The sequence below is a fragment of the Amblyraja radiata genome, chromosome 2, assembly GCF_010909765.2.
Source record: "Amblyraja radiata isolate CabotCenter1 chromosome 2, sAmbRad1.1.pri, whole genome shotgun sequence".
NCBI lineage: Eukaryota > Metazoa > Chordata > Chondrichthyes > Rajiformes > Rajidae > Amblyraja > Amblyraja radiata.
Window position 1 is genome coordinate 18500377 of NC_045957.1, and position 26267 is coordinate 18526643.

At 42.2% G+C, this 26267-nt stretch overlaps 1 protein-coding gene across 6 annotated transcripts in view; it reads right to left on the bottom strand.

Annotated features, from left to right (window-relative positions):
* Positions 1–22734: 22734 nt before the first annotated feature.
* Positions 22735–26267, bottom strand: part of col1a2 (collagen type I alpha 2 chain) — a 51080-nt gene continuing 47547 nt past the window's right edge. For 5 of the 6 annotated variants that reach the window (XM_033042577.1, XM_033042568.1, XM_033042595.1 and 2 more), the window contains 3 exons: positions 25150–25337; positions 24784–25026; positions 22735–23717 (listed from right to left, as the gene is read on the bottom strand). In XM_033042577.1, the coding sequence (XP_032898468.1) occupies positions 23571–23717; positions 24784–25026; positions 25150–25337 (578 nt within the window). In that variant the 3' untranslated portion in view covers positions 22735–23570. The remainder of the gene's footprint in view (positions 23718–24783; positions 25027–25149; positions 25338–26267) is intronic. The other variant, XM_033042561.1, reaches the window with a different exon arrangement.

The following is a 26267-nucleotide window of genomic DNA, read 5'->3' on the forward strand; positions in this document are numbered from 1 at the left end:
TCCGGCAACTGTCTCCGAGTAAAAAATCTTGACCTTCCCAAAATGTGGTTAGAGGGCAGGTCACAAATCTCACTAAATTTGCGTAACAAGACATTAGGGTCGTCGGCTGATTCCTCGGGTGTAAGTACCTGATTGTTGGCTCCCAGGACCGCTGGGGCATATTGGAAAGTCCTTGATCTTTTCATGGCATCTTGGACAGCGAGGTTAAGTAGAAGGGAGGCCTTGACAGTGTCTGGTTCATTTCAATGCGCGATGTTCATGTAGTGCCGGTAATCCATTTCAAAAGTAGCCCAGTGCTCACCGATATCTGAATCAAAGATAAGCTGTGTAGGCTTTCGGCAGGAAAAAGCCATCGCAAAAAATGAAAATAAAAACTTGATAAAAGGAAATAAAAACCGATAAACAGGAGAAGCGGGTTAACCCAAACTTGACACCATGTAAATATGAGATCTACACAACACGTAACTTAAGATCATCTTTAATCCACATACAGACTTCACAGCATGTTAGTAGTCACTGACTCCTGTCTGCTACCGAACTGCGTAGCATAGGAAGTAGGTGTTAATATAAATGATACAGGGATGCTCCTGTCCCACTTAGGAAACCTGAACGGAAACCTCTGGAGACTTTGCGCGCCACCCAAGGTTTCTGTGCGGTTCCTGGAGGTTTTTGTCAGTCTCCCTACCTGCTTCCAATACCTGCAACCTCCGGCAACCACCTGCAACCTCCGGGAACCGCACGGTTCCTGGAGGTTGCAGGTGGTTGCCAGAGGTTGCAGGTAGTGGAAGCAGGTAGGGAGACTGACAAAAACCTCCGGGAACCTCCAGGAACCGCACGGAAACCTTGGGTGGGGCGCAAAGTCTCCAGAGGTTTCCGTTCAGGTTTCCTAAGTGGGACAGGGGCTGAAGGCAGGGTTAGTGATGCTAACCTATATATGATTGGTTGCATGCATAAACCAATCTAGAAAATGTAACATCTCTAAGTTTGCGGGTGACATAAAGCTGGGTGGCAGTGTGAGCTGCGAGGACAATGCGATAAGGCTGCAGGGTGACTTGGATAGGTTGGGTGAGTGGGCAGAAGCATGGCAGATGCAGTATAATATGGATAAATGTGTGGATGAATGTGAGGTTATCCACTTTGGTGGCAAGAACAGGAAGGTAGATTATTATCTGAATGGTGTCAGATTAGGAGAAGGGGAGGTGCAATGAGTCCTGGGTGTGCTTGTACATCAGTCACTGAAAGTAAGCGTGCAGGTATAGCAGGCAGTGAAGAAAGCCAATGGCATGTTGGCCTTCATTGCGAGAGGATTTGAGTTTAGGAGCAAGGAGGTTCTATTGCAGTTGTACATGGCTCTGGTGAGAACGCACCTGGAGTATTGTGTGCATTTCTTGTCTCCAAATTTGAGGGAGGACATGGGCCATCTGGGCTTGTATTTGCTGGAATTTAGAAGGATGAGAGGATATCGTATAGAAAATTAAAATTCTTAGAGGATTGGCCAGGGTAGATGCAGGAAAAATGTTCCCGATGTTGGGGGAGTCCAGAACCAGTGGTCACGGTTTAAGAATAAGGGGTAGGCCATTTAGGACTGAGGTGAGGAAAAACTTTTTCATCCAGAGAGTTGTGAATCTGTGAGATTCTCTGCCACAGAAGTCAGTGGCGGCCAATTCACTGGATGCTTTCAAGAGTTTGAATCAAGGGAGATGGGGGGAAAAGGCTGGAACGGTGCACTGATTTTCAATGATCAGCCATGATCATATTGAATGGCAGTGCTGGCTTGAAGGGCCGAATGGCCTACTCCTGCACCTATTTTCTATGTTTCTAACTCAAAACAAGTTAAAGGTCATTGCGAAGAGAACAAAGTAGCTGATCTAGTTTAGGAATTTAAAAAAAAAAAAACCATCTACAAGTGATGGCAGTGAAATGAAATGCTTACTGTGAGGGAGGATTGCCTGCAACACTAGCTAATGACAAGCAGGCATTGTAATGACAAGCACGGATTGCTTGGGTGCAGAAGGTTGCGTGAGTGCATCGATTTGTGTGTGCAGCTAACAGTACTTCTATTGTGTGGGAAGGAATCGCAGATGCTGTTTGCACTGAAGATAGACACAGAATGCTGGTGTAACTCAGCAGGTCAGGCAGCATCTCTAGAGAAAAGGAAGTGGTGACGTTTCGGCTCCTCTTCGGACTGAGTGTCAGGGGGGGAGGAAAACTAGAGGTACGAAAAAGTACAGAACAAACAGCCAGCACCGATGACTCAGGAAAGGTGGAGCCCACAATGGTTCATTGTTGACTGTTGAATAACACAGCCTTCCACAGCCAACAATGGACCATTGTGGGAACTTGCCATTGGTCTTGGGGCCATCAAGTTATACAGTATGGAAAGAGACCCTTTAACCCAATAATCCATGCCAACCAAGCTGCCTTCCTGAGCTAGTTCCCTTCGTCTACATTTGGCCCATTTCTCTCTAAATCATTCCTATCCATGAAACTCTCCAATTATATTGATCTCTACCTCATCCTCTGACAGTTCATTCCATACACTCACCACCCTCTGTGAAAACCTGCCTCTCGGGTCACCTTTAAATCATTCTTCTCTCACCTTAAACATATTCCCTCTTAGACTCTCCTACTCTGGGGGAAAAAGACTGTGACCATCCACCTTTTCTATGTCTGCCATGATTTTATAACCCTCTGTAAGGTCAGCACTCTGCCTTCTACTCCTCCTGCAATGCCATCCCAGCCTATCTAGGACACACATGAGATGAAGATGCTGGAATCTTAAGTAAAAAACAAACTGCAGTTTGAACTCAGGACGTCAGGCAGTATCTGTGGAAGGAAATAGACAGGCAACGCTTTGGGTCGGGTCCTATTTAGTTTAGAGAAACGGGCCCTTCAGCCCACCGAGTCCACACCTGCCTGCGATCCCCGCACACTAACATGATCCTACTCAGTAGGAGCAATTTAAAAATTTACCAAGCCAATTAGCCTACAAACCTGTTCAAAAAGGAACTGCAGATGCTGGAATATCGAAGGTACACAAAATTGCTGGGGAAACTCAGCGGGTGCAGCAGCATCTATGGAGCGAAGGAAATAGGCGACGTTTCGGGCCGAGACCCTTCTTCAGACTGATGGGGGCGACGTTTCGGGCCAAAACCCTTCTTCAGACTGATGAACCCATCAGTCTGAAGAAGGGTTTCGGCCCGAAACGTCGCCTATTTCCTTCGCTCCATAGATGCTGCTGCACCCGCTGAGTTTCCTCAGCAATTTTGTGTACCTAGCCTACAAACTTGTATGTCTTTGGAGTGAGAGGTAACTGGGGCACCCGGAAAAAACCCAGACAGCTTACAGGGAGAACGTACAAACTCCATACAGACAGCACCCTTAATCAGGATTGAACCCTGTTCTCTGATGTTGTAAGGCAGCAACTCTACTGCTGCGTCACTATGCCATCTCTGTTAATGGAAATGCATTTTCAAATTTAATTAGCTTTTCCATAACTAAAGCTTTGCATTCTTGTTAGATTTTTTCCACACCCTCTCCAGTGCCTTGCTGTCTGACTATATTTAACTCAATAAAAGGTTTGGGGATGATTAAATGTTCAATATTTACTGTCCTGGCAAAACCCTTATGAATCTTTACTGTATCTTCTCTGGCTTGATCACATCCTTCCTCTAGTATGGCATCCACAACTGTACATAATATTCCAGGTACGGTCCCAACACCATCCCATCCATCATTTTCCAGTCCAGCATGTCAAGCAGTGAATGTAGAGAGAGAGAGAGAGGAACTGAGCTAATATGAAGATAGACACAAAATGCTGGAGTAACTCAGCGGGACAGGCAGCATCTCTGGAGAGAAGGAATTGGTGACGTTTCGGGTCGAGACCCTTCTTCAGACTGAGTTAATATCACAGACAGATATCGTTTTAGCAGAACTGACCAGTTCTGATATAAACAGAAAGATAAAGTTATCAGAAATTGTTGAAATTGATATTGAGAGCCAAAAGCCTCAACTTTCCCCAACAGAAGATGAGTTCCTGTTCCTCAAGCTTACATTGTGTACAGTTGGAACAGTGTGGGAGGCCATAGACTGATAAGTCAGAGTATGAGTAAGCAACTGGAACCTCAGGGTGGCCCTGCTGGACTGAATGGAGAAGCTTTGCAAATTGGTCGACCACTCTGTGTTTAGTTTCTCCAGTGCGCAATACATGAAGTTGGAGAAAGTGCAAGTGAATTGCTCCATCAATTGGAAGGATTGTTTGGGTCTCTGATTCCAACGAGTTTCCACCATGAGACACAATTTCCCCACCCTTCTCCCAGCATTCTGAATAAACCTTTCCTTTCACAGATCCCGTGTCCAGTTTCCCACCTTATCACTTTCTGCAGGAGGTGCAATACCCAGTCCTTTATCTTACTTCTTTTCCCCATCTTGCAACAATGCAAGGGCAGTGACTTTTTTCTCAGCAAGCAACATGAAAGTTCCAGAGTGAGCCAATACTTCAAAAATCTCTGAAGTTTGAACTGGCTGAATTTATAGGCCAATGGATTGATTCCTGTCTATATTCTATCTATATTCCCCTTTTAACTTACTCAAATACGAATTTTAGCTGTCACTTCAGACGTATTTTTCCAATTTTGTATTTTCTCTTGATACTTTCATGGAACTCTCTCCATTGCTCATTGTTACATAATGAGGATTTGTTTCAATTTGCCACCTATGATATTCCCCCCCTGATTCCACCCCTTCTTATCATTACCCTCTTCTCTTCTGCTCTCAGTGGTTCGAATCTCCTTTAATGAACCCATTGATACCTTTCTTTACATTCTCCACAAGGCTCACAAAGGCACTCATTGCTGGCTGTTCGTGTACCTCAGAATGGAGGAAGGAAAATTTAAAGATGTCCATGAATGCTCTCGCTAGTTGGTCCATCTAGTTCCTAAAGACACAGCCAGTGACTCCGTCCAGGCCAGTTGCTTTCCGTACGTTTACCATTAGGAAGGCTGATCTAACTTCTGCAACAGTAACCCTGGGAAGAGGCACACATCAGTCTGATGGGACGATGTCATGGCCCTGTTGGCCTTCTGCTCAAGGCGAAGTTATTGTTCATTAGGTAAGGTTGCACTATCACCTTTGATGTCGTCTGACCGCTTTGCAGCCAGTTAGAGTATTCAAACCGTGTAACATTCTGCCAGTGTCCAAATGATTATACTGGGACTCAAGTTTGCCCCATTATTGTCTCTTGGCATCCTTGATGGCTTTGCGAAGATCATAGCGAGCTTTATTGTACCGCTCGGGATTATTTGACATTTATGCAGCAGACCTTGCCTTTTCCTGGGAATGTAACACGGTTCATACATGGTTTCTGGTCGGAAAACACTTGAATTGTCTTGGTCGGCACGCACTTCTCTATGCACTTGTTGATGAAGTCGGTCACGGTAGTGGTGTACTCATTCAGGTTAGCTGTGGAATCCCTGAATATGGACCAATCCACTGACTCAAAGCAGTTGTGTAGGATGCCATCTGTGTCTGCCAACCAGCATCGAACAACTTTCTGTACCAGATCCTCCTGCTTCAGTGTTTGGTTGTAATGGGGCCTTTTCACGGGGCGAGTTGACGCAAGATGTCACCAGAGTGAAGAGGTCGTGGTCCAGCACGAGTCTCACACGATATAACGGGGGTAGATAAAGAGTTCCCACGGTACTCGGCATTTCTGTTATTTGTGCGAGTGACTTGTCCGTTTCCCGAGCTTTCGCGTTAAATCTTGAATGAACATCGTGAACTACACGTGACACAAATGATGTAACTTTTTTTTTCACACACTATATATATCCTCCCTTGGTTGAATTGGCTCATTTGGAGACATATTTTACTGTGTATGTGGGAGACACAGATGGACTGAGCACAGTACCTCGGTCTTACTGTGTGTGGGAGAGGGGGAGAAAGAGACGTACACTCACAGAGGCAGAGTCTCTCAGCCTGTGTAAGAGGGAGGGAGAGAGAGAGAGAGGCACACACAAGGTGGATGTGAAATCTCACCTGCCTGTTTCAGTGACAGACACCCGCCGCCAGTAAATGAAGACACCCCCATCTGTCTCCCCCTCCTCTCCCTCGACTCCCCCACCTTTCCCTCCCAACTCCAGTCCCGTCCCGACCCCCTGGGAAACTGAATAGAGCAACAATATAGATATAGAAACTGAAACAATATAGAAACTGAATAGCGCAACATGGCAAAAACATCTCTGACACGCTTTACCCCCTTTCTTTGAGATTTTCTGGGAGCCATCTCTGCAAGTGTTCCTGTTAAAAAGATTATCCAACAATGACAATTAGGTGGGACGTCCTCGAAGGACACATGTTCCCTTGTCGATATTTTTACTCACCTTCTGTCCCCTCTGTCCAGCTTCCGGGTTTACCGTTCGTAGGAGTTCCCACGCGCTATATCTCTAAAATCTGAAGTTAGGTAATGTCTAAAGGAACTGCAGACGCTGGTTAATGCTGGTTAATACGCACAGAAGGACACAAAATGTTGGTGTAACTCAGCAGGTAAGTCAGATCTGGGAAGAAAAACATAAAAAGCTGGAGTAAGTCAGCGGGTCAGGCAGCATCTCTGGAGAAAAAGAATAGGTGACGATTCGAATCGGAGCCCTTCTTCAGACAGCCTAATCGGAATTGAGTCTGAAGATATGTCTCGTCCTGAAACATCAGCTTTTTTTCTCCAGAGATGCTGCTTGACTCGCTGAGTTACTCCAGCTTTTTGTGTCTGTCTTCGGTTTAAACCAGCATGTGCAGTTCACTCCTTACACGGGTCTCTGTACAACATTGATTGGTAGCGTTCCGGACCCCTGGACCCGAGGACTCCGACCTGTATCTCTCAAAGAAGTACATGTGAAAAATTTCTCACGGACCATAAAAATGCGTAACCTTTCAGTAAAGTCCCTTTTAAAGTCCCTTTTAAAGATTATAGTTATTTTCTTGAATCTCATTAACATAACTAATGAATAAGTTGATGTCCATATGCGGATGCAAATCTTTATTTTTATTTATTTTTTAAATTCAATCCCACAGAAGATAATTTTTACTCACCTTCTGTCCCCTCTGTCCAGCTTCCGGGTTCACCGTTCGCAGGAGTTCCCACGGTAAACGCAAGAGTTATTACGGATATCGCACTGGCCACTACGTTCATATAATGTTGCAATGCTCAACCACAAGTGTACAAGTCAATCTTGGAGAAATTCAAACTTTCTTGAATTTTCTCCCGAGTGACCAAGTTACACGATGACCTGCCGTTAGCGCTACGGTGGTCCACGAATGCCGTACTGTTATCGCACGAGGTTCCCACGATGTTAAACTCCGGTTAACTCTTGCGTCAAGTCGCCCCGTGAAAAGGCCGCTTAAGAAGGAGCAGAAGCACAGCTAGGTGATCAGTTTTCCTGAAATGTGGCCAAGGAACAGAGCGAAAGGGATTTTTTTTTTTTATGGATGTTTAGCTGTGGTTGAGAGTTTTTCTCAAAAGCCTGCCCGACCCCTCTAACCTTTACCAAAGACGATGTACGGTCTCTCCAGTGAAAGGAGACTCCCTCGGGCTAAATGGTAGTCGGGTATATTAGGGGTGAGCCATGTCTGAAACAGGACACAGCAGTCTCTCAGTTCACTAAGTTAGTCTGGCTTTACGTTCATCCAGCTTATTCTCTGATGACCGTACATTAGCCATTAGTATGCTGGGGAGGGGGGGGGGGGTCTTGAAACCATGTTGATTCAACCTCACTTGTCGCCCAGCGCACTTCTCTCACTTTCTCACTGGGTGGCAGCACTTCTGCATTGTGTGTCAGTCCTTTGGCCTGCAGCGTTGCACGGCCCTGGAATTGAATGTCTGCAATTTCTTTTGAGTCATACTTACCACATGCCTCTGGCACATTCCCCTCTAACACCACTCTTTGTGATAATCTCGCACAATATAATTTATCGTCAAGGAAACATCTAATTTCCTTCATCAGACATTGCATTGAGTGGCTTCTTATCCTTTGTAATTTGAAAATTAATTTGTTCCTTTATCCCTATTTTATTTTGAGTCCAACAATCCCTTTCCTCGGATAACCCCTTCTAAAAAAACAGTGCTGCCTACATTGACAGCCATCTCCCACTTCCTGACATTAACATGTCACCTTTCTTTCTGTTTTCAGTCTTCAATAAAACCATTTCCACTTCCGTACCCTTGATTTCCATGTGCTTAGTTTTGGTATAGGTTTATAATTGCCACATGCACCGAGGTACAGTAAAAAACTTTGATTTGCATGCTGTCCAGTCAAATCAGATGATACTGTACATAAATACAATCATAGAAACATAGAAAATAGGTGCAGGAGGAGGCCATTCAGCCCTTCGAGCCAGCATCACCATTCATTGTGATCATGGCTGATCGTCCCCTATCAATGACCCGTGCCTGCCTTCTCCACATATCCCTTGACTCCACTAGCCCCGAGAGCTCTATCTAACTCTCTCTTAAATCCATCCAGTGATTTGGCCTCCACTGCCCTTTGTGGCAGGGAATTCCATAAATTCACAACTCTCTAGGTGAAAAAGTTTTTTCTCACCTCAGTCTTAAATGACCTCCCGTTTATTCTAAGACTGTGGCCCCTGGATCTGGACTCGCCCAACATTGGGAACATTTTTCCTGCATCTAGCTTGTCCAGTCCTTTTATAATTTTATATGTTTCTATAAGATAACCCCTCATCCTTCTAAACTCCAGTGAATACAAGCCTAGTCTTTTCAATCTTTCCTCATATGATAGTCCCGCCATCCCAGGGATCAATCTCGTGAACCTACGCTGCACTGTCTCAATCACAAGGATGTCCTTCCTCAAATTAGGAGACCAAAACTGTACACAATACTCCAGATGTGGTCTCACCAGAGCCCTATACAACTGCAGAAGAATCTCTTTACTCCTATACTGAAATCCTCTTGTTATGAAGGCCAACATTCCATTAGCTTTCTTCACTGCCTGCTGTACCTGCACGCCAGCTTTCAGTGACCGGTGTACAAGGATACCCAGGTCTCGCTGCACCTCCCCCTTACCTAACCTAACCCCATTGAGATAATAATCTGCCCCCTTGTTTTTGCCGCCAAAGTGGATAACCTCACATTTATCTATAATCATGACAAACTCAAGTATAATAGGTAGACCGAAGGGAAAGATACAGAATATAGTTCTCAGCATTTTAGCACAACAGTTCCAGAGACAAATTCTAATGCCTGCAATTCAGTACTGGAGAATAAGACTGTACTGTAACTAGCTTATGGAAGGAACTTACTGAAGCCTGATAATAGAAGCAAAGATGCTGTTCTTGATTCTGGTGGTGCGCGCATTCAAGCTTCCATATCCTCTGCCCGAGAGGAGCCGGGTGAGGAAGGAATGACTGGACTATAAGTCTCTTGCTACAAGTGTCTTCTATGAAAATACTTTCAAATTTGTAACTGCAAGTTTTTTGGCTTCCAATTCACAGGTTCATAAGTCATAGGAACAGAATTAGGCCATTCGGACCAACGAGTTGACTCCGCAATTCAATCCTAACTGATCTATTTTTATAACCTTTGACACCCTTCCTAATCAAGAAGCTGCCAATCTCTGCTTTAAAAATACCCCAAAACCCGTTCTTAAAAGTTTAAAGTCTTAGCTTGGCTTTAAAGGCCCATTTCCTGGTGCACTATCACTGGGTCAGTGTTGCAGACGTCGACATGGCCTGGTGATGCTGTCAATGTCCTCTACCACTGCAGGCCATGTCTAATACATCTCTGTGGGACATCCAGCAGTGCCCGATCGACATGATACCCCAGGTGCTTCAGGGCCTCCTGCGGCCTACTCCATGGACATGCCATTCCTTCGCCTCCCACAGCCACCACTCAGCCTCTATGCACCGGGACGACTCCGGAGCTACTCCAAGCGGGTGGAAGGTGAGGCCATAGCCTGTTCACTGACATCAATCCTCCCCTCCATCCGCTGCCACCTCTCCTGCCACCATCTTGATGCATGTATCACTTGAACTTGAACTTGTATCAGTCTGGCAGAAATGTTTTAATCTTCCCTAGCAATGGGTGAGGTACTGGAAGCTGGATAATATAGTGCCTTTATTTAAGCAGGGCTGCAAGGACACTACAGGAAACTACACGACAGCAAGTGGTACAGTGGTAGAGCTGCTGCCTCACAGCGCCGGCAACCAGGGTTCAATCATGACCTTGGGTTGTGTCTGTGTTGAGTTTGCACATTCTCCCTGTGACCACGTGGATTTCCTCCGTGTTCTTTGATTTTCCACACAGTTGGCAGTGGGTATATGGAATGAGCAGGCAGAGGAAATGGTGAAAACAGATACAAGTAGAATGTTTAAAAGGATAGAAAATGTTTAGAGGGATATGGGCCAAATGCAACTAACTCAGGATGACCTTGAATTTTTTATTTAAGTTCAACATACCAGTACCATGAAAACAGAAATAATTTTCCATCCCCATATTTCAGGAAACATATTTAATAGATATCAGATTCATTCAAATTAACTGACTACAATATTACTGCAATATTGCCAGAGAAATATCTTGTATTTAGGCCTCCAGGTGGCAGCAAAGTCAGATCTCCATTGATGATTATTACAAGTTTAGTTTTAGATATGCAGTGTGGAAACAGGCCCTTGGGCTCACCGAGTCCAAGCCTATCTTTGACCACCTGTTCATACTAGTTCTCTTTAACTCCTTTTCTCATCCACTCTTTACACACCTGGGGCAATTTTACGGGGATCAATTAATCTACAAACTTCCACGTCTTTGGGATGTGGGAGGAAACTAGAGCACCCGGAGGAAACCCACATGAGGGGAATAGATAGGATTAATACACAGTCTTTCTCCAAGGGGAGGAGAATCAAGAACTAGAGGACATAGATTAGAGATGAGAGGAGAATGATTTACTAGAAACTTGAGAGGCAACTTTTTCACATGGAAGATGTGGATATGTTGAACGGGATGCCCACAGAAGTATTTGAGGCAGGTACAATAACAGCATTTGGAAGACATTTGGACGGTTCCATGGATTGGAAAGGTTTAGAGGGAATTTCAGTAATACCTTTTATGAAATAAAACAAGCTGAATGGGAATGTTATTAAATAAAATTTAACTGACGAGAAAATCACTCTGAAGAAGGGTCCTAACCCAAAATGTCATCTGTCCATTTTCCCCACAGGTGCTGCCTGACACGTTGAGTTCCTCAAGCATCTTGTTTTTTGCTGAAGGAAGAGGAAATCTTTGCCAAATAGCTAGGTTTTAAATGAGGGGAGATAGTTGGAAAGGTGGAGGGATTGAAGAAAGGGGCTATAGAGCATCAGGTTTATGCAGTTAAAGGCATTGCCTCCAATACATAGAACATAAACCAGTACAGCACAGGAACAGGCCCTTTGGCCCACAATGTCCGTGCAGTACATGATGCCAGGATAACCTAATCTCTTCTGCCTGCACGTGTACCATATCCCTCCATTCCCTGCATATCTATGTGCCTATCTAATAGCATCTTAAATGCCAGTAATGGATCAATGAAGTTTAAGGATATGCAAAAGCCCTGAACTGGAGCTGTGTGGAAGTATTGGAGGGACCAAGATCTGAAAGATATTACCGTTATTGGAGGGGGCAAGATTTAGGAATATATTTATGACTAAAGATGGGAATTTGCTTTGAGATCTAGCTTTACGAGGAACTATATTATGCCTGAAAATGTGAGGAGCTGAGGGTCGTGCGGGGTAGTGGAGTTTGATCGAAATGCTAGCACATGAATAGAAACTTGAAGATGTGAGGATAAGGTCAGATCTTGGTCAGAACAAATAATTATGCGGAAAGGAGAGATATCCTTGGAAATAGAAACAATTCATTCCATCAGGTTGTTAATGTAAAGGTTCGAATGGGAAACAAAAAATTACGTAATATATTTAAATATTCCTTGTTAACAACACTGAGATTAAATTCATGATGCGCTTCAATATTCAGGAGGGATAGACAGAAAGGAAAAGGAGGTGGGGTAGCGTTGCTGGTTAGAGAGGAGATTAACGCAATAGAAAGGAAGGACATTAGCTTGGAGTATGTGGAATCGATATGGGTAGAGCTGCGAAACACTAAGGGGCAGAAAACGCGAGTGGGAGTTGTGTACAGGCCACCTAACAGTAGTAGTGGAGTTGGGGATGGCATCAAACAGGAAATTAGAAATGCGTGCAATAAAGGGAAAGCAGTTATAATGGGTGACTTCAATCTACTTATAGATTGGGTGAATCAAATTGGCAAGGGTGCTGAGGAAGAGGATTTCTTGGAATGTATGCGGGATAGTTTTCTAAACCAACATGTAGAGGAACCAACGAGAGAGCAGGCTATTCTAGGCTGGGTATTGAGTAATGGGGAAGGGTTAGCAGTCTTGTTGTGCGTGGCCCCTTGGGCAAGAGTGACCATAATATGGTTGAGTTCTTCATTAGGATGGAGAGTGACATTGTTAATTCAGAAACAAGGGTCCTGAACTTAAAGAAAGGTAACTTTGAAGGTATGAGACGTGAATTGGCCAAGATAGACTGGCAATTGATTCTTAAATGGTTGACGATGGATATGCAATGGAAGGCATTTAAAGACTGCATGGATGAGCTACAACAATTGTTCATCCCAGTTTGGCAAAATAATAAATCAGGGAAGGTAGTGCATCCGTGGATAACAAGGGAAATCTGGGATAGTATCAAAACAAAAGATGAAGCATACAAATTAGCCAGAAAAAGCAGCCAACCAGAGGACTGGGAGAAATTCAGAGTCCAGCAGAGGAGGACAAAAGGCTTAATTAGGAAAGGGAAAATAGATTATGAAAGAAAACTGGCAGGGAACATAAAAACTGACTGCAAAAGTTTTTATAGATATATGAAGAGAAAAAGATTAGTTAAAACAAATGTAGATCCCTTGCAGTCAAAAACAGGGAATTGATCATGGGGAACAAGGACATGGCAGACCAATTGAATAACTACTTTGGTTCTGTCTTCACTAAGGAAGACATAAATAATCTGCCGGAAATAGCAGGGGACCGGGGGTCAAATGAGATGGAGGAACTGAGTGAAATCCAGGTTAGCCGGGAAGTGGTGTTAGGTAAATTGAATGGATTAAAGGCCAATAAATCCCCAGGGCCAGATAGTCTGCATCCCAGAGTACTTAATGAAGTAGCCCCTGAAATAGTGGATGCATTAGTGATAATTTTTCAAAACTCTTTAGATTCTGGAGTAGTTCCTGAGGATTGGAGGGTAGCTAATGTAACCCCACTTTTTAAAAAGGGAGGGAGAGAGAAAACGGGGAATTACAGACCAGTTAGTCTAACATCGGTAGTGGGGAAACTGCTAGAATCAGTTATTAAAGATGGGATAGCAGCACATTTGGAAAGTGGTGAAATCATTGGACAAAGTCAGCATGGATTTATGAAAGGTAAATCATGTCTGACGAATCTTATAGAATTTTTCGAGGATGTAACTAGCAGAGTGGATAAGGGAGAACCAGTGGATGTGTTATATCTGGACTTTCAGAAGGCTTTCGACAAGGTCCCACATAAGAGATTAGTATACAAACTTAAAGCACACGGTATTGGGGGTTCAGTATTGATGTGGATAGAGAACTGGCTGGCAGACAGGAAGCAAAGAGTAGGAGTAAACGGGTCCTTTTCACAATGGCAGGCAGTGACTAGTGGGGTACCGCAAGGCTCAGTGCTGGGACCCCAGCTATTTACAATATATATTAATGATTTGGACGAGGGAATTGAATGCAACATCTCCAAATTTGCGGATGACACGAAGCTGGGGGGGCAGTGTTAGCTGTGAGGAGGATGCTAGGAGGCTGCAAGGTGACTTGGATAGGCTGGGTGAGTGGGCAAATGCATGGCAGATGCAGTATAATGTGGATAAATGTGAGGTTATCCACTTTGGTGGCAAAAACAGGAAAGTAGACTATTATCTGAATGGTGGCCGATTAGGAAAAGGGGAGATGCAACGAGACCTGGGTGTCATGGTACACCAGTCATTAAAAGTAGGCATGCAGGTGCAGCAGGCAGTGAAGATAGCGAATGGTATGTTAGCATTCATAGCAAAAGGATTTGAGTATAGGAGCAGGGAGGTTCTACTGCAGTTGTACAGGGTCTTGGTGATACCACACCTGGAGTATTGTGTACAGTTTTGGTCTCCTAATCTGAGGAAAGACATTCTTGCCATAGAGGGAGTACAGAGAAGGTTCACCAGACTGATTCCTGGGATGTCAGAACTTTCATATGAAGAAAGACTGGATAGACTCGGCTTGTACTCGCTAGAATTTAGAAGATTGAGGGGGGATTAAAATCCAGGTTTGTACTGCTTTTCGGAGGCGGATTTCCTCGGGCTGCTAACTGATGAAGAAAAATCGATCGGACTTCCGTTCCCGGTTTATTTATTTTTAAATTCGCTGAACAATTTAATAATTGGATTAAAATAAAAAGCGACTTCTAACGCCCTCAACGCCTACAACGTGACGGATCGCAAGAACTGGACAAAACAAAGGGTAAATTGTATATTTTACATATAATTTTGCTTCTTGGGATGGCTTTAATCTAATTTTACGTTGCGAAAATGTTATTTGGGCCCATACGAATCGGCAGTGTCTTTCCTGCCGATATGGGGTTCAAATTCACCGCAACCGCAATGTTCCAATCGATCGCGTTTCAGAAACACCCACTCGCAAAATGATTAAAATGCTCTTTTTTTTTGGACTAACATGTCATAAGAGCACCTAAATCGTCTATATTTTGTGTTATTGTCTATCCATAGTCAATATTTTTATACTAAATATACACAACAGTTTTAGCCACATGTATCGTGCAAAAAATAATAATTTTGATTATATTGAGTGGATGTTTCTAGATTAATTTATGGGAATTAAACATTAAATTCCTTCCATCTGGCATATAAATTCATGACAGTGAGATTTAAAAATCATGTTATATTGTGAATTCTTATGTGAATGGGATTAGTTTGTTATTTGGATACTTGGCTATTTAAAAAAAAAAATCCTTTTCTTAAGAAATGGAATCTACAGGACATTCTTAATGGGAAAGTAGTGGGCAGAAAGGCATGTCAAGCGTGGTTTGAAGAGCAAAAACTTGTAGTTTCACTTCGGAGTCACATGAATGACTACGTGAAGAAGGCCGTCAACCCGCATGCGCGTCAATACGTCCACGCATGGCGCCACGACTGGCTGACAGGCGCTTTGCTCCTGCCACCGGTAAGTTAAAAGACCCGCAGGTAAGTTCTAAAGCTTATTCTGAGGTTGTTTATTGTCGTTCAAACTTGTTTGCAGGATCGCTACAAGTTCCTGAACGAAAAATATGGACAAAATGAAGACAAGGAGAACCGGAGCGAGACCCGCTACAGGCGACGCGGGGCCGCGGGTAGCGGGGGGCCGCCAACTTCACCACCCCAGTCGCTGAAGATAATACCAGCGACTGCAGACTTGGTGACTCTGCAGAGCACCGTGGCTACCCCAAGGGTGGGGAAAGCCAAGCAGAAGTCTGCAAGGCCTATAGACTCAGATGAGTCAGGCCAGGAGGGTGCAATTCCCACTATGGGTAGCGTCACCGGACGCCTAGCCCGGATGGAGCACCTCATGGAGAGGATGCTCCACCATGAAACATTCCTTAGATCGGAGTTATATCAGCGCGGGTCTCCGAGTGAGCCCGCGGCAGCACCTGGTACAGGGTTGCTAGATGTCTCCCTCTCTGAGGAGGGGAGCATCCATAGTCAGTTGTGGGCTGGCTCAGAATTCGCCGGTATGTCCGGTGAACATACTATGATGCACGGGCAAGATACGGATGTACCAGCCATAGCATCAAAATTTGCGATGACACCGCAAATTGGGGAGCAGCTCGAAGAAGAGCTTGCGGCCAATATCAATTACTTAGCTTCACACCAGCTGCAAGACGATGTAATGATGGACACAGCCAAGAGACACTACACACCCATCAATTGTCCGTCTTTAAATGTACCGGCTGTCAACAGCTCTATATGGAACCATCTGGGTGGAACCATCAGAAACCAGGAGGTAAATCTCCAAAAAATCCTGGGCCTGCTGGCTTCATGTATCACAGCCTTTTCAAGGACTGTGGATAAAGTTCAGTTATCAGAAAACCAACAAGATGCGCTGGCTTTACTATGCCACGCGCACTTCGAGATCAATTGCTATCAGAAAAATGCCATCAGGCCTACCCTCAATCCAAAATTTGCAGGATTGTGTAAATCAAGCAACGTACAGCCGCCTAACTACCTATTTGGGGAAAACCTACCCAAACAGGTTAAAGACCTCGATGACGAGACGAAAGCCTTGGGACTAATCCGGGCTTTACCAACCAGCAGAGCCACGGTTTCCCGGCGGCAACATCCCAACGACCTCTATGAGCCAAAATCTTTTTTAGAGCAAGGCCAAGGCTGGCCCTCCTCCAAGATGCGCACCTGGAACACCCCAGCAGTTCCACCCCCCAGAGCTCAGGGACGGAAATTCATGCAACAAAGCCACCGTTAACCATAAAGGTAGGTGGATATGGGGTTTAGAACATAAGGGTGTGCATCACTCACAGGTTAAGGGAAAATTATACTGCAGATGCCAAACCGGGTCGTTATGCATCACAAGTGTTTGGTATTTAAGCCAAAATTCAGTAATATAATAACTGAATCTTTCTTGGCACCACTCAAATCTGTTGTGCGGTATAGAATTTCAATATAGTCAATTCTGAAAAATTACTTCTGCTGTGGTGACTAAAATAAGATGCATCACCAGTTCTTTTTGGTACACTCTGCATTGATGGGTGCACACTATGAGTTAAACACTTATTGCGGGAATATGCATGTTCAGCTTAATTTAGGATTACCACATCGGTGGTATAAGTTATCACTTAGGGAAATCTAGCCCATATTCTATATTGTTGGCTATCCAAAAATTTCACTGGTATGACAGACACGATATGGTGTTGGACGCCGGGATTTGGTAATTCAATAATGCACAGAATAAATGTAAAATAAATGTTCTATGAACATAATCGACCGGTATGAACACCGGATATTGCCTTGACTGCGTGCAGACAAAATCACCAATTATCTAAGTACGTCACGTGTACAAGGCCCACAGGCAGTGGCGGTGGATGTATTCCCGCTACATTGGGCAAGGATGTGCTTTATGCTTTCCCTCATACCGCCTCAACTATCTATGCTCGCTAGATCAAGCGAGACCCTGTCGCTAGCCTCCTGGTGGTACCAGATTGGCCGACACAACCATGGGCTATACTGGGAATGATCAGCCTTTATGGCCATCCCTAAAGGCAGTAGTGTGCTTTCCACCTTGTAAAACATCCTCTCCATGACCAAATTAATTATTGATTTACAGAGTCTGAGAAGACTTTTTCTGGAGCTCGGATTGACTGAACGCACGTTGGATGTACTCACTGCAGCCTGGAGAGACAGTACGAAGATACAATATATTTCTCATATTAGGAAATGGGAAGAGTACTGCTCACTATCCAATATATCTTATGACTCAGCACACATAACCGATGTGTTGGAGTTTCTCACTGAATTGTTCTATAAAGAAAAGTTGAGTTATAGTGCTATAAACTGTGCCAGAAGTGCACTATCGGCATATTTGGGACCACGATCAGGACACCAATCTGTGGGGTCACACCCGCTAGTGTCTAGGTTCATGAAGGGCTTCTTCAACATGAAACCCCCTAGGCCCAGATATACGGAAATTTGGGATGTAGGCATAGTATTAACTCTGCTTCACCGGTGGGCACTGGCAACATCCATATCCCTGACCCAGCTCACGTACAAAATAGTAATGCTCATGGCTCTGGTGTCAGCTCAGCGGGCCCAGTCTTTACACAAACTTCGACTAGATAGAATGGTCATGTGTGCCCACAGTATCATGTTTTACATGTATGACCTAGTTAAATAAAGCAGACCAGGTACTTCCGGCCTCAAGCTTCTTTTTACAGCTTACCCCTTGGACATCTGGCTCTGTGTGGTAACACACCTACGGTTACATATTAAGGTCACTAAGAGCCTCAGGGGTTCGGATCAAGCATTGTTTATTAGTTTTAAGAAACCTCATAACAAGGTTTCGGTTCAGACCATTTCCAGGTGGCTGAAACAGGTGCTGACATACGCAGGAGTTGATACTGACTATTTTAAATCTCACTCCACCAGGGCAGCATCTACAACAGCAGTGAGGACAATGGATGTCCCGCTAGACCAGATCCTTGCAACCGCAGGATGGTCAGGAGAACGTACCTTTCAGGCGTTCTATCATAAACCAGTCACCAGACCAAGGGCCTTTGCCGAGACCGTTTTAAGTTCTGTTTAGTAGTTTCCCTGGATAAGAGGATCTGCTAATTCTGCTTATTATGATTTGTCCATTAAAACCATCAAAAATTGTCGTGTCTGAATGCATTTACCTCTTATCCTTGGTCAACATATACAGTGCGTGGCTTGGACTTGAGGCCACAGCATGAAAGCACAGAGCTTCAAAGTCTTCACGTAGTCACTCACGTGACTCCGAAGTGAAATAGTAAGATTAAACGAGAACTTGCCAGTTTGAAGTTTGACCTTTATTTTATGAGGAGTTACGATGAGGGATTACGTGCCCTCCGTTCCCAAACCCTCATAAAATCAGCTGTATTTCTAGTCTCTCGTATCTTACTATTTTTCAGTTCAACAACTGTAATCTGTGCTTTCACATCGCTGCTTTAAAGGTTGACGCGCATGCGGGTTGACGGCCTTCTTCACGTAATCCCTCATCGTAACTCCTCATAAAATAAAGATCAAACTTCAAACTGGCAAGTTCTCATTTAATCTTACCATTTACAATGCCAAAATTGAAAAGTTGATGAAAAACAAGGTGTACAGAGTTGGTTATTGGTTACAATCTGAGGAGTATGATGACGCTACTGATTATGATATGCCAATTTACTAGCTAGCAACTGATCTTCTCCATAAAGACTTGGTCTATTGCTAGAAATTGTAATTTATTTACCTATCTGTTACGGACTTACAGCATATAATACAATAATATTAAAGTTCTGATCTTGAGAATATCACATTTTTTAATTTTCAAGGCAGTCTGGGTGTTTATTACTATTTCCGTCACAACGGTCAATTTTGTAATTAGCTACAATTAGGTAATTAGCTAATTATATGCTTTAATTTCAGGTCATACAAGTAAGATGTTTTATATTTGTTTCAGAATGCTTCAATCTATAATAACTGAAAATTTCATTCAGTTTTCTTAATTTTTAAGAAAGTTATGGGCTTTTGACTGTCCTCGATCACAGCTTTTGTGTTGTCAATGGAAAAGCAAAAGGGAACATGATGCTAATTTCCGAGTATGAAAATGGCCATAACTTTTTTAATACTAAAGATATGAAAGTGAATTAGGTGTCAAATTAAACTTCTGTTTTTGCTTTATCTGTTGGGATAAATTGCAGACATGATTTTTAAAATCTCAAAATGTTGTAACATTGCTACAGAAAGTACAGGAGAGAGGACGAATGATGGGCCTACTTTAAATGCTGTTGTCTACTTTATAGATTTAAAATATTGTTTATGAGCAACCTGGCTCTAAATGTTTTATGCAGCATATATATCAAGCAGTCAATACCATTCTCCCGTACACACTTGGGAGCACTAGCTTGTGGGCACTACCTAGCTCAAGGGTTCCAAACCTGGGGTAAATTTCACCTATCCAGGGGGTAAATTTGTTGATTCTGGATTTGTACATATTTTTTCTCATTGACTGACCGTGTTTGGTTCTGGGATACTGGTATCTGTTCAACATTAGTTGTTCATAAATAAGTGAAATAACATTGTTATGTACTATTAAAGTTGCCAGGGTTAAACAGGACGAAAAAGGTTGGGAACCCCTGACCTGGGTAACCCGAAGATTAATTCGGGTTATCCAGGAAAACCTACAGATACTGACGATCAAGATGTACCATTTTGTGTGTATGCTTTATAAGTGAATGTTTTCATGGACTATGTCCTTGATTCTTTTGTTTGCAGTGGTAACAGATATAAAGTGGACCCAGCAAGGTCTAGAATACATTGCCTTTATGTACTTTGATATGAATAACTATTTTCAATGTCCAACCTGACACACAGCCAATGTATACCCAGGTCACTCGTGGGAATGGTAATCTAGCAGCGGGAGCCTCCATATGCAAATCTGTCAGAACAAACCCTCAAGGTGACTGATTAGAGGGAGTTCCCCTTGGACATGGCTGGAAAGAATTCCCTGCTAACACTTATTAGGAGGGACAGTATTCCCTCCAAATAAGTGGATGACTGAATTGGGAGTTTTCTGAAGATTGTGAGCAAGCCATGTCTGAGGCGTAAAGGCTCTTTAAGGATCTAAAATGTTAACTCTTTTATTCTGCATGAATATTACCTGACCTGCTTCGGCTTTATTTTTGACATTTAATAAGTATGGGGGTACTCCTCCTCTCCATTTTCCTCCAGATATCTGTCTCCTGTATTGTTTCTATTGTTTTACAGTAGAAATCACATAACTGGTTGTGCAGACCATTCGAGTTGTGTTGATGTGTTAATGTCATCACACTATGACCTTGAACCCTAGGTTGGCTCCTTCCTGCTTTTTGTGTGATGCTTAACCAATGCCTGCATTACCATCATAATTATTAACATCTGAGAATGTGTTTGAAATTGAATCACATTGTTCATGCTTTCCCTGCCTTGCCCAACTCTTTCCTGTGTTTTAGTTGGGATTAAGATGGGCAATTGGGTTGTAAGTGGTTTTAAAATCATTGGAAATCTAAGATGATCCCTAACTAAATCAAGCTCTATATATTGAACCGTACATTAGAATCTATGGAAATGCTTTTGGTAATGAACAAGCATCAATCCATTGCTGTTATTCATTTTTGCCATTGTGGTTTGGTATTCCTGGAGGTGAGAAGTGACTTGGGTTAGTGATCCACATTATTCCTGTGAAAAAGTGCATGCAAAGGTGTTTTCGACACTGAGCCAGGTCGAGGTGTGATTTTCTCTGTAGCAGGGATGAAAGTAAATCATACTGGTCGGAACATATCGCTGACATTAACAATTTAACCCATTTTAGTTTAATTTAGAGATACAGCGTGGAAACAGACCCTTCGGCCCACCGGGTGCAGCAATCCCGCACAGTAACACTATCCTACACCCAAGTTTAGTTTAGAGATACAGCGTTTCTGTTCAGTGTTTATTGCCTACTTCCGTACTACTATAGAGTGCTGGCTCACACTAGCTTACTTCACTTCTGCCCTGTGTGCCGCTATAGCGCTGATGCTTAAGGTGAGTCTCCCACTTGAATCGTGGCCATTCAGCACGGTATTAGCCCTACTGAATAATATTAGAATTCTCCTTTTTGGTCAAAGCCTAAGATTCAGGCTTTGACCAAAAGAAGAGATTGAGTTTAATCATAAAAAGAGGCAGTTTGTTCATTTTTGTTGCTGATGCTTCTCTGATCTGTATAACTTCTCCACTGCACACAGAAACTCCAACCAATGGGAAATATATTTAAATATTTTGAGTAAAGGCCTGTAAAAGGCGGTTTCACCCTCACTGGAATATGGGGGGGGGGGGGGGGGGGGGGGGGGGGGGGGGGGAAACAAGTCTTGTCTAAGATATTTGATTTAGAAGCATGCATTGCTTTATTAGATCACCCTCCAGTGAAGAACCGTAGCATATTTTCTCACCGGAATGGTGGAGAAAACAAAAGTAGTGAGTGTACATGGTGAATATAGAAACTGGTAAAGTAAAGCAGTAGGAACATTCAAACGGATGGAAGATAAAAGCCACAGTCAAAGAGGACATTTTAGAAGGTATTTAAGTAATTAGGAAGGTGGTAGCGAGAAAAAAGTTCAGGAAGAGGTGGTGATGTGAAACATTAATAGCTTATTGCTATGAAATAAAAAAATGTACATGGGGTCACGGAGATGAAAACATAACGTTTCAAATTATGCATATTTTCTTACTTCCAACAAAGAATATTGTTGTTGGTACACAAAATTGCTGGGGAAACTCAGCGGGTGCAGCAGCATCTATGGAGCGAAGGAAATAGGCGACGTTTCGGGCCGAAACCCTTCTTCAGACTGATGGGGGGTGGGGAAAGAAAGAAGGAAAAGGGGAGGAGGAGGAGGAGCCCGAGGGCGGGCGGATGGGAGGGTGGGAGGAGACAGCTAGAGGGTTAAGGAAGAATATTGTTGTGTTTGAAATGAACACAAAATGAAGTCTGTGCTAGAAATACTTTCCATTTGTCCAGAGTTGTGAACCATTCAAGTTATCCATTTGTCTTGACATTGTAAACTACGACCTTAAAAAACATTTTACTGCACAGATGACCACACTTTTCCCACCCCTTCAGGTTATCTACATTGAATACTACAGTGAGATTCTGATTCTGATTTAACTCAAGTAAAACTTGTGAGATCAGATTAGTACAGGATAACTGGAGATTGTTACCGGATGTTTAACAATAGTCAAATTTAGATTTTCATGCGAGAAAGGTGGTGACATCTGAATCAGTTATTGCTCTGTATATTTGGAAGATTGACACTTTAAGGATTGGGGGGAGGGGGGGAATATTTCAATTTTTAGAATTTGTAACATGAACTAGAGTCATGCAACAAGTTACTTCAGAACATTTTCATGCTTTATTTCACAATTATTAAAACATCTCACTTGTCACAGATACAAAATAGGAACATTTTTAGTTGTCATTGTTTTGATTTTAGAATTGTTGCTGCCTTTTTCCATTCAGTTGGAGTGAAAGTGCATGGCTAAAAGCATGAACACCTGAAGTAATGAGATGGAAATGGTAAGGAAGGTATCCACATGTTTAATTTGGGAATAGACAAGAGGATTCCATGGTAATATTCAAAGGAATTTACTGAGAAATAAAATCCACTGTACAGCTTAATACAGCACTGGAAATGTGATCTCACAAAGTGACAGATTCATTGATGGCATGGGACATTCAGTTAGCACCACAGTTAGTACTTCAAGCACGGTATCTGCACAATTCAATACCACTTAGCACCTTTACAAAATGACATGAACTCCAAGTACCACAGTTAATTTTGAGAAAGAAATTATGTGTTTAATACTTTAAAATAAGTATATGAGGTAGTTTAAACCTTGGGAAGCTGTGGTTTTAAACTTCCTCTTTGAAAATATTCAAAGACTACAAGTGACACACTTTTTCACTTTCTTTTATTTACTTTCCATTGTTTTGATTTCAACCTTTAGGGCAAGGTTTCACCTGCAATAATCTCTTCAAATGTCCAAGTTGTTGGGAACTGCATTAAAATTGCACGGAGAAAACAATTTTCCTTTTTTTTGGATTTCCTACTTCTCGTTAAGCCCAGAACTTAAGCAAGTGGATGAGCAGAAGACATGGAATGAGTCAGCAATGTAAAAAATAAAAGAAAAAATGCAGAGAGTATTCTAATTTAGCTCAAGTTCATTTATTTGAAACAGACTGGGCCAATGTCCAAACCAAATTCTTGTTCTGGGCCACCAATATCCATAGGTGCAATGTCCATAAATGGCAAGCGAGATGTTTTCTGTGTTCTGTATTCAATGACTGTCTTACTCCATTCACCGGTATGTCTCTGTTAAAAGCAAGATAGAATAATGTTATTTTGAGGTAATGCATACATTTGGTCAAATCCTAAACATGCAATCTAAAAATGATTTGGGGGGGGTGGGGGGGGGGGGGGGGGGGGGGGGGATATGCCTACTGCTTATTCCATTTAATTTAGTGTTAACAACTCCAAATATACATTCAAAGCAAGTTTTATTTGACAGAATACTTCTTAAGAACAAGTTAGTTTAAATCACATGGTTCACAATATATACAGGAAATATATATATATATTTCCTGTGCTGTACTGTTCTATGTTCTAACATTTATATGGGACTTGAATATTTGCTATTTAAAATGCATTTCCAGAAATGACTGAAGATTATGTACATGTTGCAGATCTGGGAAATATTTGAACATATCTCTAGAACTTTTTTAACGCTATGATTGTTGGAGGTAGCAGATACTTATAAGTTTTACTAATCTATATTACATCTAAACTTTGGTATAAGGATATTTTGCCTTCTGGGACACAATCAACAGAATATAATATGACCCTTCTTATTTAACTTTACTGTTGGATTCACTGCTGAAGCATTGAGAATAATTACCATGCTGATAAGTTAAAAAGGTTAGAAGCAACGTGGCGATGGGAAGAAAGTAAGGTTTTATCAAAAGTAAATAATTTAATGCAAAATTAATACTAAGTGCTTGATGGATGTAACATAATTGTGAAATATGGTTGAGATCAATAAAGAAATGATTGTGGCATTTGGAGCTAAAGTTCCTTTATATAATTAAAGTGTTGAAAAGGGAAAAAAACCCCATAATAGATATACTATGGAAGAGTACAAAAGGCACCTTATTTTGAGAATCCTTTATAGGTATTAAGGCAGGGATACTGAAGAAAAAGACAGCAGCAAACAGATCAGTATTTAAAATGTGCTCCTGTGGCTTCTCAAGTTTTACTCGCACTTTTACCCATGCCTTAATGTGCTAGGAGATAATCCAATTGATAACTGCAATGTTTTTACATAATGCACAGTTAACACATTTAAGTATGGTTAGCTTTAAAAGAAACTACCATAACTTACCGTGCATCCGTCTTCCAGAACGCTGTATGTGAATCTGCTGTTACCTTCAGCTCGGAGTTCAACATCATTGGAACCAAGAAGAATAACTGACTTTTTCAGGCTTCCGGTCTCCTCATCCATGTATGCTACGCTGTTCTTACAATGGTAGGTGATATTCTGGGAGGCTTCATTGGAGAGAAGGTGCAGGAAGGTCAGCTGGGTTCCCATGACAACTGGAGTGATGTGCTCATCATTGTAAGCAAACTGGAATAAAGATATTCAAGTTAAGAAATCTATCTTCAACATTTTAAATGCATTTTATTCTGCACTGACTTTATGGAAAGCTGCAAAATTATCTGTAACATTTTACATCTAGGTTTCAGTTACCTGTACACCATCTTTAATAGTTTCACCAAACCAAATGTGTTTTTGTTCTTGTTGCTTGTTATTCCACCAGTTCCTACGTTCAATTGTGTCAGGGTTGGCATGTACACAGGTCTCTCCAGATACAAAGTCGCAGTAAACTCTAATGGCATCCATGATGCATCCTTGGTTGGGATCGATCCAGTAGTAACCTAAGGCAATACATTTATAGCATTAAATCAAACAGTGATGCAGCCACTCAAATCACACAAAGACAAAGGAACATAAAAGCAGATGCATAAATCAAAATTACCTCAAACATTAAATTTGATTTGTAATACAATCTTATTCTATTATATTTTTGTAATATACATAATTTCCCCTTGTTATTGCAATGTGTGAAATTTATCTTTGCATTAATCAAGAATAAATACACAAATTGAGAGGAACGGTTTAGAGGTTTATTATGGAAGAAATAAGTGGGATTAGTCAAGTGGGATTACATTGGGCATCTTCATTGGCATGGACGAGTTGAGCTGAAGGGCTTGTTGACTTAGAATACGTTTCATGTAGCATCCATTTCTTGAGTGTCACATGCCCAAATTTCAACCTTGCCCAAATTGGATCATTCTTAGGTGAAATCATACCAAACACAAAACTGAAACAGGTATTTCCACCTGAATGTTGGGAGCAATACAAAAGTCCCACAGATGGTAAATATAGTGTTTTAACCTTTATTTCTGGGTGTTAAACCAGCCTAACACCAATACACACTGGAGTTTGACTAACTTTTCCTTTTTTTAGGGCTCTAAATTAAATATAGACATGTATTGGTGCATCTAAAGTAGGTATGGTACAATTTCTGGACATTTTGTTCCAGTTCCCTGCAAAACTAGCTGTGGTCTATAAATAAATATTTTATTTTCCAGTCTAACTTCCTTATTTCAATTTATAAGTGTTGGTAGTCTCTTGACACCTTGTTTCATTAACTAGTTTTCATATGACTGCATTCAAAGAGGAGAACAACAAAGCCATCAGAAGTTTAACTATTCACCAGCGATCACCAGAGTCAGGAACTCAATTTCAACCAACTTTGCCCTTTTCTTCACCCTAGGTATTCACTCAGACAGACTAGCAATTGT